Source organism: Myotis myotis, unplaced genomic scaffold (assembly GCF_014108235.1).
Source record: "Myotis myotis isolate mMyoMyo1 unplaced genomic scaffold, mMyoMyo1.p scaffold_m19_p_10, whole genome shotgun sequence".
Classification (NCBI taxonomy): domain Eukaryota; kingdom Metazoa; phylum Chordata; class Mammalia; order Chiroptera; family Vespertilionidae; genus Myotis; species Myotis myotis.
Window position 1 is genome coordinate 2212267 of NW_023416314.1, and position 20428 is coordinate 2232694.

The following is a 20428-nucleotide window of genomic DNA, read 5'->3' on the forward strand; positions in this document are numbered from 1 at the left end:
GGCCAGCACTCCTTCCCGTCCTGAAAGGTCACTTTTCCCAGGCTGCCCTTGTATCTTCCCTTCAAGAGCTGTGAACACCGGATGCATATAGATTGGGAATCAGCTGAAGAGACAGAGTAAATAAACTCTTTCTGCGGATAAGGTCTCAAACATGTCACACAGCTTCATGGAATTATGGAAAAAGGACTTTATCAGAAAGGTATGGGTTTAAAGCCCTGCATTGCACATCTTGGGCAAATCAAACTTTTTATTAAAAATTTATTTTAGCTTATTGGCTGCCTCCTGCATGCCCCTCCCTGGGGATGGAACCTGCAACCCAGGCATGTGCCTTGACATGGAATCAAACCATGATCTTTCTGTTCCTGGGTCGATGCTCACCCACTGAGCCACATCAGCCGGGCAAATCACACTTTCTGAGCCTTCAGGAGCCATGTCTCATCTCCACTGTCCTAAATGCCACAGAGCAGAGCTGGACTTGGTGGCATTCATCATCCTGAACTACTGTCCAGAGTAGGAGATGAGTCAAGAGAGAGCAGTTTTGACTAAATGGGCACGACTTTCTGCCAGAGGTATTAGCCACTTTCCATTTCCTAAACCAGGCTTTTCCCATCCAGACCAGGAAATAGATGCAGGCCCTCTGTCTGCACCCTGTGGCCATGTCATGGAACCAACATCAGAGCTTTCCAGAAAATGAGGCTGGTCATCAGGTTGCTGAAAACAAGCAGATAAATAATTGATCAACTCAATCTGTGTCTCCAAAGATCACTGATAACAGTGAGCCTGCCATCCTCCTGTTTCAAGCAAGTGTGGGTCTCTAGCTAAGAAATCAGAAGGTACAGCTGAGAGCCTTTTAGATACTCCTCCTCTCTGGTTGTATCTGAAGATCATGTGCAGCCCTAGCCGCTTGGCTCAGTGGATAGAATGGCGGCCCCTGAATGAAGGGTCTAGAGCAGCCGTGGGCAAACTACGGCCCGCGGGCCGGATCCGGCCGTTTGAAATGAATAAAACTAAAAAACAAAAAAAGACCGTACCCTTTTATGTAATGATGTTTACTTTTAATTTGTATTAGTTCACACAAACGCTCCATCCATGCTTTTGTTCCGGCCCTCCCGTCCAGTTTAAGAACCCATTGTGGCCCTCGAGTCAAAAAGTTTGCCCACCCCTGGGCTAGAGTTTGATTCTGGTCAAAGGGCATATACCTCAGTTGCAGGCTTGATCGAGGCCCTGGTCAGGGCAAGGTGCAGGAGGCAACCAATCCTTATGTCTCTCTCACATTGATGTGGCTCTCCTCCCTTCCACTCTCTCTAAAAATCAATGGAAAAATAGCCTCAGATGAGGGTTAACAAAAATAAATAAATAAATAAATAAATAAATAAAGATCATGTGCAGCTGCCTGGTTTATTCGAAGTTGTTCTCCATAATAAAGAGAATCCCCTCTTCACGCTCAGAGACAGGCCACATCCCGTAGCTTCTCGTGTGTTTCACTGGGCCTCAGCCTTCCCCGCGGTTATTTTCTCATTCATAATACCTTTGTTCCTCTGAACCAGCCGAGCTTTTTCTTCTAGCCTCACTTTTCCTATAAAACTATCTTTATTAATTCAGCCTAGAGATACTCAAAAAATTCCAGAAAATGTCTCAAAAATTTTTGTAATAGGTCTGTACTGCACCTTTTTTGTTATTCTCAAGTGAATTTTGTTTGCCCTTATTTATCACTAGCAAAAATGTTTATTGTTTCTCACAAGCAGAAGCATGGTACCATTGAAAAAGCAGAAACTATAGTCAAAATTTGTATTCCAGTTTCATTTCTGACAGTTACTGACTAGAAGAGCATGAACAAAAAAATCCCCTAATAATTCATTTATTCAGTGCCTAGTTTGTACTAATTACTAAGCTAGGTGCTGGGAACACAAAGATGCTTAAAACACATTCTGTTCCTTTAAAAAAAAGTTTTTATTATTTCAGAGAGAAGAAGGGAGAGGGAGAGACAGAAATATCACTAATGAGAGAGAATCACTGATCGGCTGCCTCCCCTCCCGAACTCCCCAGATTGGGAATTGATCCCAAAACCCAGGCATGTGCCCTGACCAGGAATCAAACCTTAACCTCCTAGTTCATGGGTCGACGCTCAACCACTAAGCCACACCAGTGGGCCATTCTCTGTTCTTACGGAATTCATTATCTAGCAATATAAATAGATAAGCATATAATACAGAGTGGTAAGTTCCATGAGAAAAGATTTACACAAGGCCCGGCCGGTTGAGTGTCGACCCATGAACCAAGAGGTCCCTGGATTGATTCCCGGTCAGGGCATGTGCCCAGGATGTGGGCTCAATCCCCAGTAGGGGTATGTAGGAAGCAGCCCATCGACATTTCTACCTCTCTATTCCTCTCCCTCTCTCTCTAAAATCAATAAAAGCATAGTAAAAAAAGAAAAAAGAAAAAAAGATTTACACAAGGTATTATGGGAACTCAGAGATGAGAGAGACCTACTAGTACAGATCAGGGCTGGAAAGAGAAATCAGAAAACACTCCAGGAGGTGTCCCTGAGCGATTCTTCAAAGGTGAGTAGGAGGAGCATATTCCAGACAGGGGGGCGGGAATCTCTGGGGAAAGGCATATTCAAAGTTCAATACTATTGGCAAGGAAGTTCCAAGTAAGGGGTGGGAAGATATGAACTGGAGGGCCAGGTCATGGAGAGGACATTATATTTAATATCTTGGGCTATCAGTGGTTATCAATGAGCATGCTGCAATATACTGAGTCATGAATTCTTTATAGGTGTGCTGTTGAAGCTTGATCAGTGTGTAAAATACATTTCTATTTAGTGTTTTTTGATACATACAGGGTAGCACAAAAGTAGGTTTACAATAATGAGTTTGAGCAAGTTTACTCTTGTACTTTTATTGATCACTAGTGCCCCGGTGCACGGATTCGTGCACAGTGAAAGGAAATTAATTAGGTGGCAGCCGGCCAGGGCGGGACTGGGCGAGACAAGCTGGACACGCCCTGGGACCAGCCTCCTGTGGTCCCTCCCCGGCCAGCTGCACCTGGGGCAGCGCCGGGGCTCGAAGGGCGTTTGCAGAGTGAGTGGGGGTCCCTCCGGCAGGTGGGGTTCCTCAGCCTGGCCTGTGGGGATTGGGCTGAAACCGGCTCTCCGACATCCCCCGAGCGGTCCTGGATTGCGAGAAGGCAGTTCTCAGGTGACGTACCCGGAATTGGGCTCCCCCCTCTCTGGTTCCTGGGTGTGTCACCAGAGAACTACAGCTGCCAGGTCATGGCAGCTCAGCAGCTCCTGTATTGAGCGTCTGCCCCCTGGTGGTCACTGCATGTCATAGCTACCAATCGGATGGTCACTTAGCCTTTTATATAGATTGTTATTTTCCACAGGAACACCTATAAATCTACTTTTGCCCCACCCTGTATTTTGATGTGCTGAGTTAAACTAAAATAAGCCAGCAAGTAAGCAAAATGCAAGAGGTATAACATAAAACCAGGCCAAAAAAAGGACGATGGCCCTGGCCAGTATGGCTCAGTTGGTGGAGTGTCATCCTGTCCTGTGCTCTGAAAGGTCACTGCTTCAGCCTGTTAAGGGCGTGTAAGGGAGGCAAGTGATCAATGTTTCTCTTTCTTTTTTTTTTTTTAAATATATTTTATTGATTTTTCACAGAGAGGAAGGGAGAGGGATAGAGTTAGAAATATTGATGAGAGAGAAACATCGATCAGCTGCCTCCTGCACACCCCCTACCGGGGATGTGCCCACAACCAAGGCACATGCCCTTGACCGGAATCGAACCTGGGACCCTTGAGTCCTCAGGCTGATGCTCTATCCACTGAGCCAAACTGGTCAGGGCTGTTTCTCTTTCTTATTGATGTTTCTCCCTCTCCCTTCGTAAGGAAAAAAATTAAAAATATTAAAAAATAAGACTGTTTAGCGAAACATTTAAGGTCTTTGCTTTGCGACTATGAAAAAATATGTAGCTGAGTTAAGATTTCACCCATCAGCCCAGGAAGTGTGGCTAAATAGCATGAGCATCGTCCTATACACCAAAAGATTGCTGGTCCTATTCCCCGTCAGGACACATACCTGGATTGTAGGTTCGATCCCCAGTAGGGGTGTGTGCAGAAGGCAACAAATCAATGTTTCTCTATCACATCGATGTTTTTCTCTCTCTCCAAGCATGTCCTTGGGTGAGAATTAAAAAAACAGAATTTTACCCATCACGGCCGGGAAAAAGTAGATGGGCTCTCCTGCTGGTTTTGTCAGTTTTTCCCAAGTAGATGTGGCAAGGGCTTTCCCTCCTACCACACTGCTGCGCCATGGAAGAGGTTCACAGGGGAGAGTGTGGGCAGTCAGCAAAGCCCAGGACGCAGGCTGCTTTCCCGCTGCTCACAAAGGCAAGGTCTCTGGGGTGGGAGGAACTTGGTGTGATTAGATATGGGGGGAGGGCAAACAGAAAAACAAAAACACCTCAGTTTAGTATCTCCAAAATGTGTCCTCTCCTAGGAGTAGGCCATTGTGACCAATAGCATTGCTGCACTTGAGTGATAAAGGTGAATGTTACAAAAACCACAGACATATTCAGCTGCTAAGAACATGATATGACATAGCAATTTACTGTCCTTACTGCTGGGGTGGGTGTGGTTAGTCATCGGACAGGCCTGATGGTCAGTTGAGCAACTGAACCTTGTTCTAGTCATAACGCTCTAAAGAGGCTGCATGTGGGGCCGGCGTTTCGGTTTGGGGAGGCGAGGGAAGTAGATGAGAACTATGTCCATGTTCAAGTTTCCTGTCCTGGGCTCCAGAGTCACATTATGTAATATTCCAGTGTAAAACAGAAAACTGGTGATTATTAGTGTGAGAAATGGAGAAACAGTAGAAGCTGAGACATTTAAATGTGAATAAATTCTAAAGACTGAAATGAGAAAAAGAGTCAAAAGACCAATTAATCATTTAAAAGTTAATTCTGTTTTTAACTGCCAGATATTCTTAACCAATCTGAAACACTTTCTTTAACAATTTTCCCATATATCTACTTAGGATTCCTTGTATCTGTTCATCCCACCCTATCAGCCTACACCCCTAAGGAGATTAACCCGAGGGTCAGCTTGGTGCATTCACACAGAAAAGAAGCAGATCTAAGTATCCAATTGGCTTGTGAGATGATAGGAAAAACCCACCCCTTCTTTTCTCCATTCACTCGATAAAGGAAGCAGAAAGACAGCAGTTTAAGTGAAATGTTTACATTTATACTGAAATACGCACTACAACAACAGAATGAGTTCACTGGTCAATGAAACTTTGCCAAAGCAGATCACAGACTTGCCAGGGAGGTCCAGTCCGCTAGCAGCAGTGATCCCCAAGCAGGAACACCAACAAGACGCTGGGAGGCCCCACTCCAAAAAGCCTCCTTTCAAGAGACCCCAACTCACTTCTCCCACATGCACCCACACAAACATAGGAACGTGGACATGCCCACGATTTCAATGTTTTCAGTTTCTTCACTGCAATAAATATAAACTGGCAATGCTCATACACCACAGCACAAACAATATTTCAGGCTTTAGCGGACAACTGTAAACAGTGACTAGGCTGAAAAAATAAAGAAATTTGGAATTTAACAATGAGACAGAATTCGTAACAGCAGGGCATAAGCTACTCCAGATGTTTTGTGTGGGTTTAGGTTTTTGACAAAAGATATAGTCCAAAAAGGCCCATGACAGTCTAGAATATTATGGCAGCAAAACAACAGGTCCCAGATCATCCCTGGCAGTACATCTTTCACCAGCCACATTCAAGATGCGACCGCAGAAATCATTATAGTGTCATCACCAGCTGCTACTTAACGTAGCAGGAATGGGTGGACAAAGGACTTAAAATTTGCTGATAGAGGAATAGAATAATACCTCTGCAAAGTTGGCCCCTTAATCATAATGACAACTAGGACATTTCACCTGGACGGTGCATTAAATTTATATAGAGGAGGGAGGGGAGGAAGAAGGAGAGGACGAGGGAGAGGGGAAGGAGAGGGAGAGGGAGAGGGACAGAGAGAGAGAGAGATATCCAAAGACTAAGCATTAAGTTCTGTCACTGTAGCAAACCTGGATGTTGATGAAAGAAAAATACAGGGTATCCCCCCCAAAATATATACAAACTTTAACAGCTGATAGCTCAATTTTGAAAATGAAATGTATTTTAATAAACACTGCCTTTATAATTATTCACTTTTGGTGACACCTAGATGAACACATTTTGCCTAAGGCAGTGCTGGCAAGAAATGAAAGCGGACTCAATATCTGCACAGTAGCAATGGGGCAGACTTTTATTTACGAGTCTAGTGTTTCAAATACTACTGTTCGAATAGATCCGGTAAGTAGAAAATGCAGTGCTATCTCAGGTCTGTACACATGAGCACAAGAGCTGGAGGCCAGCACACACAGGGACTGAATCCTCTGTTGCTGGAGCACCCTCAGGCTCCCACCCTCTGACAATCAGAAGACCTGGAAAGGAAACTGTCTTTTCACACACAAAATTGTGGCTTAATTAGTTATTCTCCCTAGAACTTTATCCAAGCTAAGAAAAAAAAAATCTGTCTTGAAAAATTCAAGAACCTGGGTTACTAAAAATAAAAAGAAAATTTTAAAATAGTAAACAAGTTTAGTAAACACCATGTGTATTTTCTTTTGTTAATGAAGACATGATACATTCAGAAAAGTATGTATTTTTTTCTTAAAAAGACAAAAAACAATAAAATTCCTAGCAAGAGGCTTGACAAGAAAAGAACACATCAGCCGAAGCTCTATCCCTCAACCAGGACAGGCTTGGCACCAATCAGCACCCCTCCCCCGCCCCCCACAGCACTGCTATCTGCCTGGCAAGCAGACATGAAACATAAGTCTTAGTTACTAGACCAGAATGTTAAGCAAAATCACTGCTGAGCACATCTGGATGGGCTACTTCAATATCTACCTGGTCCAGTTTAAAATATCTGTTTGTAGATCCAGTTTGTATACATTTCATAGGTCTACTGAACAAAAACCATCCATTGTCCCATTGTTTTAAAATGGCAGTTCTTGTAGCTCAAACCATCTAATAAAGAGCTCTCTTGAAAGAAATTCTCAGAAGATTCATTAAGAAAAAATCCTGAAAGTTAAACAAGCCTAAGATGGGGGAGGAGGGGGGACCAAGTAGGATGTTTATTCTGAAGAATAGTTCTACTTGTTGCCCCATGAGAAAAGGCCAAACTTTTCTGGACTCATATAATTTAAAAACTAAAACAATACAAAAATAAAATATACACCTTAAGATACTACAAAACTTGAAATAATGTCAGGGCTTATGGAATGAAAAATAGAAGAGGTCTGATCTGATCCTCCCCCCTCCCCGACACACACACCCAAGGGGGGCGAAAAAAAAGGAAAGAAAGAAACTGTAGCAGGTTCTAAGGGAAAAGCAAACGGAACAAACCACTCTGCATCTGGATAGCATTACACAGACTCTAGCACAGAACACCACACAAGAATGAGCCACACATCAGAATATCATGAGAGTAACTGGCTGGGGACTTACACACCCAGCAACAGAGCTCCTAGGTAAGAAATGTGTTAAAGTTGGTAATATCAACAAGGACCCTACAAAAAAGGAGCAAAGGCTGCATGCATGGGTCTATTACAGACATGATATTCAGCAGCATAAAAATAATACCCACCACAGAGTTCCCCAATTGGGGCAAAACCTATTCTTCACTGCTAAGCCTGGGAAAGATAAGACAGTGGAACAAACCCACTTGTAACTATAGCATCTCCCATATATGAATGACAAGTATGTCCATTTGAGAATACACGAATAAAGGAACATAGAAACAAAAGGCTAAATTATGAACCTTAAAAACTAGAAAAAACCATGTTGTAAAGTCAAGTAGATGTGATTCTGATCATTATTATATATGACATAATCCATAGAAAGAAAGGCCAAGAAAAGAATCTTCACTTTGTTCAGTACTTAGGCTTGATGTCATTCTAGGTAAAACAGTGATAATTCAATAAATGTGTCACACATACAACTAAAAAGTCCCCTTCTGGTTTCAAATGAATTTAAACAACCATCTTCCTTAACTAATTTTTCTCCTGTGTCAAACAAACCTATGTACAGGACCAGTTTCAATCCCTCCTCCCTTTCAAACACTAGATATGAACATCCAGGAACATTCTACAACGCAAAGTGCCTTAGGAAAGAGAAGGATTCCGTAGTGCCAGTGACATAACTGATCTCAGGAAGCGGGGATGCAATGAACACTGATGGGAGCCAGTCAGGCAATGGTGGTTTGCTTCTCCTCAGGTGTTTCCTCCAACAACTGCATGATCAGTTCATGGAGGGGTTTGCAGATCTTTGCGTAGCCCCCTCCTGTGAGATGGAGAAAATCAAACATGTCGTGGCAGGAGATGGCACCGTCCGAGTGCACGAAGCCCCCATCTGTATCCAGGAGCTGAACATTGGCAAGCTTTGGCAGGGAAACCTTGAGGAGCTGGTTCACCTTGGCATTTTTTTGCCTCAGAGGGTTGGGCTTCTCACCTCGAGGTAACAAACCCTGGGGCAGAGCAGAGAAGAACAAGATGAGAAGAGGCACTGCTCTTATTTGGCACTTGCTACACCACTGATTTCTGAAACACGGGACCAGCTTTGGTTTGAATAAAAGTTCCCTGACCATCCCTTCTCAGTCTCTCCAGGAGTTCCTCTTCCTCCACCTGTCCCTGAATCACTGATATTCTTAGGGTCGTCTCCTTGGCTCACTGTTCTTCCCAGTCTAAAAACTTGGGCCCAGATCTCTCCCTAGAGCTTCAGAACTACATAATGAACATCAGCTACAGAAGCAAACTTGAATGCTCCTGCGGCACTCCCAACTTAACACGCCCAACTTCCCCCAAACTACGCTCCTTCTACATTCTTTATATCAACTGATCATTCCAACACCCCCAGTCTCTCACCCCTCATACCTAATCTATTTATCAGATTACTCAGATTTGTATCCTAAACGTTTTCCTAATCCATTCTTTTTTCTCCATTCTGATTATATACACTGCTATGGCTAGTTGTTCACACCTCCATTAATGTAAAATCTCCTGACTGGTCTTTCAATGTCCAATGTTGTCTTTCCTTCACATCGTTCTCAACAGTCACTAGAATAATCTAGCTCAAATACACATCTATTTGTTAATGCCACATGGAACCTACATGACCACACATGAGAAACAGGTGGAACAAATGCTGTCTTGATGAATCAGAGACACAAAATATCTGGTAGGTTAAAACAGAGATGTGTCCTAAATTTGTTTTTAACTTATATGTTAATGATCTAAAATATGATTTTCGATAAAGCAGGTATCTGTCCTTCTATAATAAATAAAAGCCTGGTCTTATATGATAAGAGGAAGGTTTTATCTTCTCAAACTAGAAATGGCCTTTAAAAAAACGATCAAATCTACTATAAAATTGTCAGACATCCCCAACCTTTTAGTTGGTTAATAGCTAATGATGACATCTATTTCTAGTACAGAGTATGGTAAGAGGTCTTATTTCACAAAAATAAGATTTTTTGTGGGTATTCTATTAAAAGATAATTTTTATTATGCCCAGAGTAAGTACTTGTTCATGCCTGTTTTATTTTTTTCAGCAAAATTTTGGGGCCTTGATTACCAACTTATTGTGTGATTGTATAGTTAGTTCCAAAAGAGAATCATGACTCTGCTACCCTCGTTCATCTTCTTCTATCCTTGTTAAGCGCCTCAAAATGTCACAGATGAGCCCTGGCCGTTGTGGCTCAGTTGGTTGGGCATCGTCCCATACACAGAAAGGTTGCTGGTTTGATTCCTGGTCAGGCTCAATCCCCAGTAGGGCATGCAGGAGGCAGATCAATGTTTCACTCTCACACTGATGCTTCTCTCTCTCCCTCCTCCTTCCTTTTTCTCATTAAAAAAAAAAAAAAAAAAAAAAAAGTCACAGATGAGGTCATCCTAAACCAGTGATGGCGAACCTATGACATGCGTGTCAGAGGTGACACACGAACTCATTTTTTGGTTGATTTTTCTTTGTTAAATGGCATTTAAATATATAAAATAAATATCAAAAATATAAATCTTTGTTTTACTATGGTTGCAAATATCAAAAAATTTCTATATGTGACACGGCACCAGAGTTAAGCTAGGGCTTTTCAAAATGCTGACACGCCGAGCTCAAAAGGTTTGCCATCACTGTCTTAAACCCTAGTTTATATATGACTGTTAAAAGTATAGGCTGTGCATCCATAGTTAAAGAGGAACAGCTCTCAATGCTGACATATCAAAGCCTGGATGAGATAGAATGAGCAACCAGGAAGAATGGCCACTGAACAATCCTATATAATAAAAGCCTAATATGCTAAGTGTCCGGTCGTCTGGTTGTCTGTTCAACCAATCAAAGCATAATATGCTAATAATATGCTAAGGCCGCTCAACCACTGGCTATGCTGTGCACTGACGATCAGGGGGCAGACGCTCTGGCCAATCAGGACTGAGGGAGACAGGCTGGACATGCCCTGGAGCCCTTTCATGGTCTCTCCCCAGCTGGCCAACCTCCCACATCCCTCCCCGGCCCTGGTTGTGCACCGGTGGGGTCCTCGGACTGGCCTGCACTCTCGCAATCCGGGTTCCCCTCAGAGGATGTTGGAGAGCCAGTTTCGGCCCAAGAGCAAATGACTGGTCGCTATGATGCGCACTGACCACCAGGGGTCAGACGGCTTAGGCCCATGGGGAGCAGGCGTAAGCCATCAGTCAGATATCTCCCGAGGGCTCCTGGACTGTGAGAGGGCGCAGACCAGGCTGAGGGACGCCCCCCTCCCCGAGTGCATGAATTTCATGCACCGGGTCTCTAGTAAATACATACTTTGTTCTGACTTTCAAATAATACAACAGCAGTCAAAGCCATAAAGAATGATTAAGCCTCAAGAACAGGGCACCATACCTACTGAAATTTTCAAGCAAGAATGAGAATAGTAGGTAAGTATTTGTATATATTTTCCTTAGTATATGAGTATCAGGGTATGCCATGGGACTTCCCCCCTAAAATAATTAGTAATTGCTAAAATATTATGTTAAAACAGTGATGGTTAGCCTATGACATGTGTGTCAGAGGTGACATGTGAACCCATTTTTTTGGTTGATTTTTCTTTGTTAAATGGCATTTAAATATATAAAATAAATATCAAAAATATAAGTCTTTGTTTTACTATGATTGCAAATATCAAAAAATTTCTATATGTGACACAGCACCAGAGTTAAGTTAGAGTTTTTCAAAATGCTGACACGCCGAGCTCAAAAGATTCGCCATCACTGCGTTAAAACAAACATAGCTTGTTGCTCTCTGGCACACTGGGTTCCTGGCTCTCCTGTGGCAGGGGACATGCTCCCCTGCGCCCACGTGGCTTATGGCCATCTGGGACTCCACACATGGACTAGTGGACTTTAATTAGCTTAGAGACTGAACTACACCTGGCTACAACCTGGAACAGAAGCTCTGGACACTGACCTGCTTTTCACTCTCTTGGAGCCCTCGCTTTCCAGGACTAGCTTAAGGACATGGGATTTTGAAACCTGGGAGAAAGAAGCTTCACTGGCAACTGCTTTGGGCCCCCGTCCCTGCTGCAGGTAGTCAATCTATCCCTCCATATGTTACTTCCACTTACAAAACAAAACCAAAAAAAAAAACACAAAAAATATGCTCCTAATCTCTTTACCATATAATAATGATTTTAATTTTTGCCTTTTCCAATTGCATATATACTTTTAAGTAGTTCTAAAGAAAAGATACATAGTTTATTTAAATTTTTCACTTAAATATGTCTTAAATTGTTTTGTTTTGTTGTTTTGCCCATCCACATACAATTTAATAGATAAAAGAAATCTCAAATTGTTTTTATGCAGTTCTCATAATTGTCATATGATTAATGCTATTATATAAATGGCCTGTGCAATCATTCCCCCATGGGATTGACTGGTTAGGTTATTGCCAATGTTTTAGTGTTGTAGATAGAACCACTGTACATCAAATTTAAGTCTGATTGAACTAAAGAATATGTATGGAGGATTTATTCAACAACTTCATGCAATAAATATGTCCTAAGCAAGTACTATGTACTAGGCACTATACTTCAGAACTCATTACTACAATATAATCCTTTCTGGAATAGAGCAAGATATAAATAAGTAAATTAAATGACACAAAATACCACATAATAAAAATTATTTTTAAAAGACCTGGCGCCTGGCCTGTGTGGCTCAGTGGTTGAGTGTCAACCTGTGAGTCAAGAGGTTATGGTTTGAGTCTCGGTCAGGGCATATGCCTGGGTTGCAGGCCCAACTCCCAGTAAGGGGAGGGCAGAAGGCAGCTGATCAATGATCCTCTCTCATCACTGATGTTTCTATTACTCCCTCCCGCTTCCTTCCTCTCTGAAATCAATAAAAATATATTTTCAGAAAACAAACCTGGTTCCCCAGCATCTATAAGATAAAATGCAAACTCTTAACATAGCACACAAATTCCGAAATGACCTGGCTGTGGCCTCTTAACAATCCTAGTCTCACACTTTTCCACTGACAGCTGTGAAATTCTTCTAGCACCCTCGCTCACTCACCCAACAAACACATACATGAAGTCCTTGATCATTTTCTTTTGTCCTCTATAATGCCTTCTCTTTTTTCCGATCCCAGTTTGGAGACCAATTAATTCTTTAAAACTAAACTCAGACATCAACTTTATGCCTAAAACACAGCATTCTCTCCTTACTCCCATTAGTATACAGTGTGATAAATCTCTCTTTATACCGCTGTCCACCTGCCAGGCTGTGAGCTCCTTGAGAAGTACTGTCTTTTCAGTTTGGTGTGTGCAGGACGTAGGACAGTACTTTGCACATAGTAGTCCTCACATGTTGAGTAAATGCCTATCTTCTTAACACTATTTAATTCAAGAACTGAACACATCAGATTTTGCTAAAGCATACTTTTTTAGTTGGGCTAAGGACATCTACAGGTACACTTATCTATGAAACAGGCAGTTGTTTGTCTCTGAGACCATGAAGACTCACTGCTTTAACTCTAAAAGGTTAGCACTTTCTGTTAAGGTTAAGTGCCCATTTTCTTAGTGATGGAATCTCAGATGTGTCAGGGAATTCAGAGATCCAATGACTACACCACCTTTAACATATTAACAGTGACACAGAACACACCACATCTAACTAGTCCAAACTCAGGGCTAATAAAAAGAGACTCAGGACTAGGACAAGTCTCATATATAATTTAAAAAATTATTAGAAGACAGTTAAACAATTTTTAAAAAACAAGGCTACCTGAGACAACCAAGAGGGTTTCCACTTCTAACAAGGATGAGCAGATAAAAGATGACCCCACAGCTGGTCTGGGAATGATGAGACCGGTAAGACAATGGAAGATACCAGAAAAGCGTTTCTCAGGAGTATCATAACCTGCTTCCACCTAAAGATCCTTATATTCATGAACCTCACATTTCTAAGATTCCTCACCTGAGCTAATCGCATCAAGGTCTCTACCCACCCAAAGACTACGTACCAATACAATGATTTTGGCCTGTGGCTGCCTTGTGTTGATAAGTTGTACGATGGCCTCGATTCCACCTGCTACTTCTTCTGCTGTATTTTCATGGTTGTTTGTTCCTACCCAGACAACAATGACCTATAATTTAGGGGGGGAGAAAAACAGGGGTAAATACGCAGGAATAAAGGAACTTCTCAAATGGTACTGAGTAACTTCAACTGAGCAATCACCTTAAAACACTGAGTCACACCTCACATATATCAGGATAATTTCCCAGAAGGAAAATAAGACAATTCTTTCATCATCATGGAGTTGGAAGCTAATCTCTTAAAGTCCAGAAACTCTACAGAAAACATAACAAATTCAATGTCTAAAAATAAAACCTGTGCATGTCAAAAAAATTTAAATAAAATGAGATCTAAAAAATCTGGGGAAAAATATTTGCTACCTATATCACAAAGTCTCCCTGACTACAAGTACTAAAGTACCCAAGGGAGTGTACACAGCTACATTCAAGGAAGTCACTGGGGTGGAAGCTGGATCAAGTTTTAACAAGGTTTTCTCTTTAAAAAAAAAAATGTCTCTAGGTGTATGTCTATCACCTAGAGGCATACATCTTACTTTTCCACACTATCACAAAAGAGAGGAACCCGGATGAGTTTTTCTATTAGAAAGGCAAAGAGTAAAATAAAACGAAAGCAGCTGATATCAGTGGCTCAGCTTTGCTTCTTTCTTTGAGGTTGAAAAGAACATGGAAGATGTTTATATTGTGATAAGGTACTAGGTACATTTATGGTGCACCTTTGCTCACATCTGCTTCAAATCTGTTCTTCAGAAGGTCTTGGAGGCGTTGATTACCAATTTGCTTATATGGTGAAACAGCTCCAAATCACTTCCGGAGGCGAATCTTGGCCCTGCTCCCATGGCCCACCTCTGAGCAGCTTACCCCACACACTGCCTCAGGTTCACAGACTTGCACACCTCATTAGCAACACCTCTCTCCCTATAGCTGAAGAGTGTAACAATTACAAATACCATTCAAGCACGTACACCGGTTTCTTTCCCTTTTTTGGTTAATCCTCACCCAAGGATATTTTTTTCACGGAATTTTAGACAGAGTGGAAGAGAGGGGGAGAGACATAGAGAGAGAAACACTGATGTGAGAGAGACATCAATTGGTTGCCTCCCGTACGGGGATCGAGCCTGCAATCCAGGTACATGTCCTTGACAGGAATTGACCCTTCGGTCCTCGGGCCGGTGCTCCATCCACTGAGCCTAACTGGCTAGGGCTGATTTCTTAAATGTTTATTTGGAATGTTCTTAAGCAATAACAATCATTCATCTTAGTGGGGCATGAACCAAAGAACAGTGAAATAATGCTTTAAAGAAGCAACTTTACTACTAGTTTCAGACAATTTGACTATCTGAAAAAGACTCAAGATTAATGATATTCTTTAAAAAATAAGTTTCATTTCACCTTAGGTTTAATATTCTCCAGCTCTCCATTCTTTAGCCTCCATAAAACATGTCCTGTTGTATCTCCTCCAATTCCAAAATTCAGTGCATGGAGTGGGGAAAAAAGTTCTCGCCATATCTGAAGAGAGAAAAACTTGATTTATTTAAGCTAAAATTCGTGGGAAATAAAATCCCCCAATTGTAATGCACTACAAGACCTGAAATAACAAACTCATTTTCTGCATTCACACACACACACTGCAAGTAGTGTGCTACTTGGTGAAGGACTTGGAAGATGCCCCTGTACAACTCAGCTCTCTGTGCAGCACTCCGTCTCAACTCAAGAAAGTCACAACTCAACCTGTTGCTGCTTAAGAGGTAGCAATACTTATAATTAAGTTGCCAATTGAGTTAACTCTACCTTCCCTTTATTCAATCATTTAAAGCAGTGGTTCTCAGCCGTGGCTGCACATTAGAATCACCTGGGAATCTTTTTAAAATCCTGATTTCTGGGCCTCAGCCTCCGGAAATTCTGTTTCTTTGTTATGGGGTGGGGCCACAACATTAGTAACAAAGAAACAGAATTTCCGGAGGATAAGGCCCAGAAATCAGGATTTTAAAAAGATTCCCAGGTGATTCTAATGTGCAGCCAAGGTTGAGAACCACTGAAAAGGAATAGGGTAAAACGGAAATACGAGATGAAGATATTTACAGTACTAGAGCCAAAAAGAAAGTAAGTTCTTCTCTTAAATTTCCCTTGGAAGAATGCCTAACCTTAAAAAAATTATTTTTGGAACCGCTCACTAAGAAAATACATAAAATAAGAAAATCGTAAACCACAAATAGTAAGAACTGAGATCATGACTAAGACAAATATAAATGAGCAAATTCAAATAAGAAAATAGTAAAACACAAGAATTGAAAATCATGACTAGGACAAATACAATAAATGTAATGGGAAGCTTCTTGGAAGCCAAGGAGAAAAACAGAAGTTTACTTATAAGCAATGCCACCTTTTAGTTTCATTACGCCTAGCGCACGGAGCACCATTCTGCTACCTTCCACTCTGAGCTAGAGCTTTTCTAGGGTGTCAGCTCAGAATGCAAGTCCGCTATTGCTGAATGCACTTACATCAGTAGCCCACAGCACCCCTATCACTTGCACTTTACCTCGTATTGCTGCATTAACTGCACCATGGAGTCCCCCACAAACAGCACATCAGGCTCTTTGTCTTTACAGTCCAGGACAAATCTGTTGTGCTGGTTGAAGAAGGAAAAATTAGAAACTGGCATTTCTTTCCCCGTGAGACTTCTTGGCCTAGATAGAACAGTTGTCCAACCAGTTACTCTGTTGCTCAACATTCATTGTGGTCTGTCCCTAAAGCTGATTCCTCTTGATTGGCAATAAACTAGTGGAACTTTCTTCCCACCCTTACTGTATTGATCATTCTGGTACGCTCAAGAAACTGAATTTTACTGAAACCAAAACTTAAAAAAAAAAAAAATACATTTAACATGTTTTTTTTTTTTTTAAATTTATCTTTTCCTCAAGCTTTTAAAAGAAAATTTCAGATATACATGCAGAAAAGTTGAACACAATGAACATCTGTACATCTTCCAACTATAATCAATAACATTTTCCCATATTTGTTTTCTCTATATGTATTTGCTGAATCATTTGAAGGATTTTAAATATTTCAGCATGCATCTCCAAAGTGTAAAACCATTAAATTATCACATCTAAGAAAATGAACAATAATCCCATAATGTCTAACATTCAGTCCATATTCAATCTTTCCAATTGTCCCAAGAGTTGGATTTCTATCTATCCAATCAAGAAGCATATAATTTACTTGGATGCCTTTGAAAATGTCTGTTAACCCCAAATGTGAGACACTGGTAAACTAGTATTCAAGCCTTTTTCAGTCTAATCCAAGCTGATAAGCAGTGGTGATTTAGTCCTGAAATGCTTCTCTTTGTTCTGAAGGCACAAGACACTTTTCAAAGGATATATGAATTTTATCCATCAGTGCTTCAAATTTTTGTATTCGTCCCTGAAACAAACTTACATGATGCTTTAGGCAACAGGTCTCTAACCCAATTCTAGGGAAAGGTCTGAGTGCTGTTTTTCTCAAACTACCTTCAATTATGCTCTCCCTAGGAATTAAGCTAGAGTTACTATTTAAGTATATCTGCTGATAATACAGTGGCAGATGATACTGTGGTGAAACTGAGATATTCATTTGCTATAGGTGAAAATACAAAGTTACTTCTGGAAATAATTTGACAATCTATTAAAACAACTTCTCTTGCCCGGCTGGTGTGGCTCAGCAGTTGAGTACTGACCTGGGCACCAAGAGGTTGCTGGTTTGATTCCTGGTCAGGGCACATGCCTGGTTGGTGGGCTCGATCCCTAGTGGGGGTTAGGCAGGAAGCAGCTGATCGATGCTATTGTTTCAATAAGTGTTTTTACTTAAAGGGATAAGATGAGCAAGAATAAAGTTGAGTGCCCTAACCGGTCTGGCTCAGTGGATAGAGCGTCAGCCTTCGGACTGAAGGGTGCCAGGTTCGATTCTGATCAAGGGCATGTACCTTGGTTGCAGGTGCATCCCCAGTGGGAGGTGTGCAGGAGGCAGCTGATTGATGTTTCTCTCCCATCAATGTTTCTGGACTCTCTATCCCTCTCCCTTCCTCTCTGTAAAAAATCAATAAAAAATATATTTAAAAAAAAGAATAAAGTTGAGCTAGTGAGCAGGTACATGTTCACACCAAGTCAACTCTCTACAGCATATACTCTATATAGTTCCAACTACCTTTCAGTACCAAAGAAAGAACATTTATAGCAGTGATGGCGAACCTATGACATGCGTGTCAGAGGTGACACGTGAACTCATTTTTTTGGTTGATTTTTCTTTGTTAAATGGCATTTAAATATATAAAATAAATATAAAAAATATAAGTCTTTGTTTTACTATGGTTGCAAATATCAAAAAATTTCTATATGTGACACAGCACCAGAGTTAAGTTAGGGTTTTTCAAAATGCTGACACGCCGAGCTCAAAAGGTTCGCCATCACTGATTTATAGCATGTCATGAAATTGAGGCTCTGCTGTTGTAAAGGTTCTAGTATTCCACATTTTCTTTTTAAATATAAAAGTAATTGCAGTAAGTTTGGAGAAATATAAAAGACCAAACAAAACACCTATAATCCTCCCATTGCAACCCATGGTAACTTCCTATTAAAGGGGCCCAACTTTTGGCTGGCACCCCAGAGACACTCAATAAATAGCATTTTTGGGTATTTTCACACCACATCCCTCCCTTTACATAGTAGAATAATTATGTATATACCTCCTTTGGGCACAACAGGTTGAGGACAGGAAAATCTGTTCAAATCCTAGCTTCTTATCCAGTGACTTTAAGCAAGTACGTATCTGAATCTTATTTTTCACATCTGCTGATAACTCTGTTTCAGAGTTGTGAAGATGAGAGTTCTATGAAAGGGACCCAATTTTTGGCTGGCACCCCATATGCACTCAATAAATAGCAGCCAATAGAATTGCACTTAAAATTATACTAGAAGTATTTTTCTATGTAGTTATATGATTTTCAAAACCATAATTTATATATGTATACATGTATGTGTGTATTTTATTGATATTAGAGAGAGGAAGGGGAAGAGAGAGGTAGAAACATCGATGAGAGAAGGCTGCCTGACTGCACACCCCCCACTGAGGATTGAGCCAGCAACCTGTGCATGTGGCCTGACCAGAAACTGAACCCTGACCTCCAAATCTGTTTTAATCTGTACTTTTTGAAAACAAAAATTAAACATTTCCTGTCATGTTTACTGAGATACTTATCTAGTGTTACCTTAAGGATATATATCTATGTATTTTTTAATAAATATATTTTATTGATTTTTTACAGAGAAGAAGGGAGAGGAATAGAGTTAGAAACATCGACGAGAGAGAAACATCTATCAGCTGCCTCCTGCACACCCCCTACTAGGGATGCGCCTGCAACCAAGGTACATGCCCTTGATCAGAATCGAACCTGGGACCCTTCAGTCCGCAGGCCGACGCTCTATCCACTGAGCCAAACTGGTTAGGACCCTTAAGGATATTTTTTAAAAATAATATTATTATTTTATTGTTTTTAATTCTCACCTGGGGATTAAAGTTGATTTTGTAGACAGAGGAGAGAAAAACATCAACGTGAGAAACATTGGCTGCCTCCAACATGCGCTCCAACCAGGGACTGAACCCACAACCTTTGGTGTACGGGATGACGGCCCAACCAAGCCATCTGGCCAGGACAAAACCATAATTTTTAAAGGACACACAATATCCTACTGAATGCACCTAGTGCAGTGATGGCAAACCTTTTGAGCTCGGCGTGTCAGCATTTTGAAAAACCCTAACTTAACTCTGGTGCCGTGTCACATACGGAAATTTTTTGATATTTACAACCATAGTAAAACAGACTTATATTTTTTATATTTATTTTATATATTTAAATGACATTTAACGAAGAAAAATATACCAAAAAAATGAGTTCACGTGTCACCTCTGACACGAGTGTCATAGGTTCACCATCACTGACCTTGTGACACCTTTTTTTTTTAAGGCTCTTTTATCTATTGATAGACTTGCCAGTAACTTCGTATTTACTGTGATAAAGAAATGTACACATATTTTTATTTTTAACACTGTGGGAATTCTTAAATCAGAGGGGATTAAAATTTTTATAGATCTTGGATATACTTCCAAATTCTTAACAAAAAGGCTCTATCTATACTGCCTCCAGCAATGAATCAGAACTGGTTTCACCATGCTCGCACCGGCACTGGATATTAATATTTCTCTCTCCCTCCTTTCTCTTCCCATTGTTTTAATCTGTAGTTTTTGAAAACAAAAATTAAACACTTCCTGTCATGTTTATTGAGATATGTATCTAAGTGGTACCTTAAGAATCTTTTTATTGACATTGTAACAAAAATATCAATGCTTCATCTTTAGTATTTACTGCAAATAGTTTCCTCAGTCTGTTGCTGAGTCTTCTTTCTTTGGTTAATGTTTTGATATTTGTATTAAATTTATCTACAGTCAAGTCTTTCAATATCACCCTTAAAAATCTTTTGCTATGGCCGAAACCGGTTTGGCTCAGTGGATAGAGCGTCAGCCTGTGGACTGAAAAGTCCCAGGTTCGATTCCGGTCAAGGGCATGTACCTTGGTTGAGGGCACATCCCCAGTGGGGAGTGTGCAGGAGGCAGCTTATTGATGTTTCTAACTCTCTATCTCTCTCCCTTCCTCTCTGTAAAAAATCAATAAAATATATTTAAAAAAAATCTTTTACTATGGAAAATATCAAACAT

At 40.9% G+C, this 20428-nt stretch overlaps 1 protein-coding gene across 6 annotated transcripts in view; it reads right to left on the reverse strand.

The window, feature by feature from the left end:
- Positions 1 to 202: 202 nt before the first annotated feature.
- Positions 203 to 20428, reverse strand: part of PAFAH1B2 (platelet activating factor acetylhydrolase 1b catalytic subunit 2) — a 35191-nt gene continuing 14965 nt past the window's right edge. For 2 of the 6 annotated variants that reach the window (XM_036324224.1, XM_036324221.1), the window contains exons 3-6: positions 16221 to 16310; positions 15074 to 15190; positions 13612 to 13734; positions 4948 to 8585 (exon numbers count right to left, since the gene is read on the reverse strand). In XM_036324224.1, coding sequence (XP_036180117.1) covers positions 8307 to 8585; positions 13612 to 13734; positions 15074 to 15190; positions 16221 to 16310 — 609 coding nt within the window. In that variant the 3' untranslated portion in view covers positions 4948 to 8306. Of the gene's footprint in view, positions 712 to 4947; positions 8586 to 13611; positions 13735 to 15073; positions 15191 to 16220; positions 16311 to 20428 lie in introns of those variants that run through there. The other 4 variants (XM_036324226.1, XM_036324223.1, XM_036324222.1 and 1 more) reach the window with 3 other exon arrangements.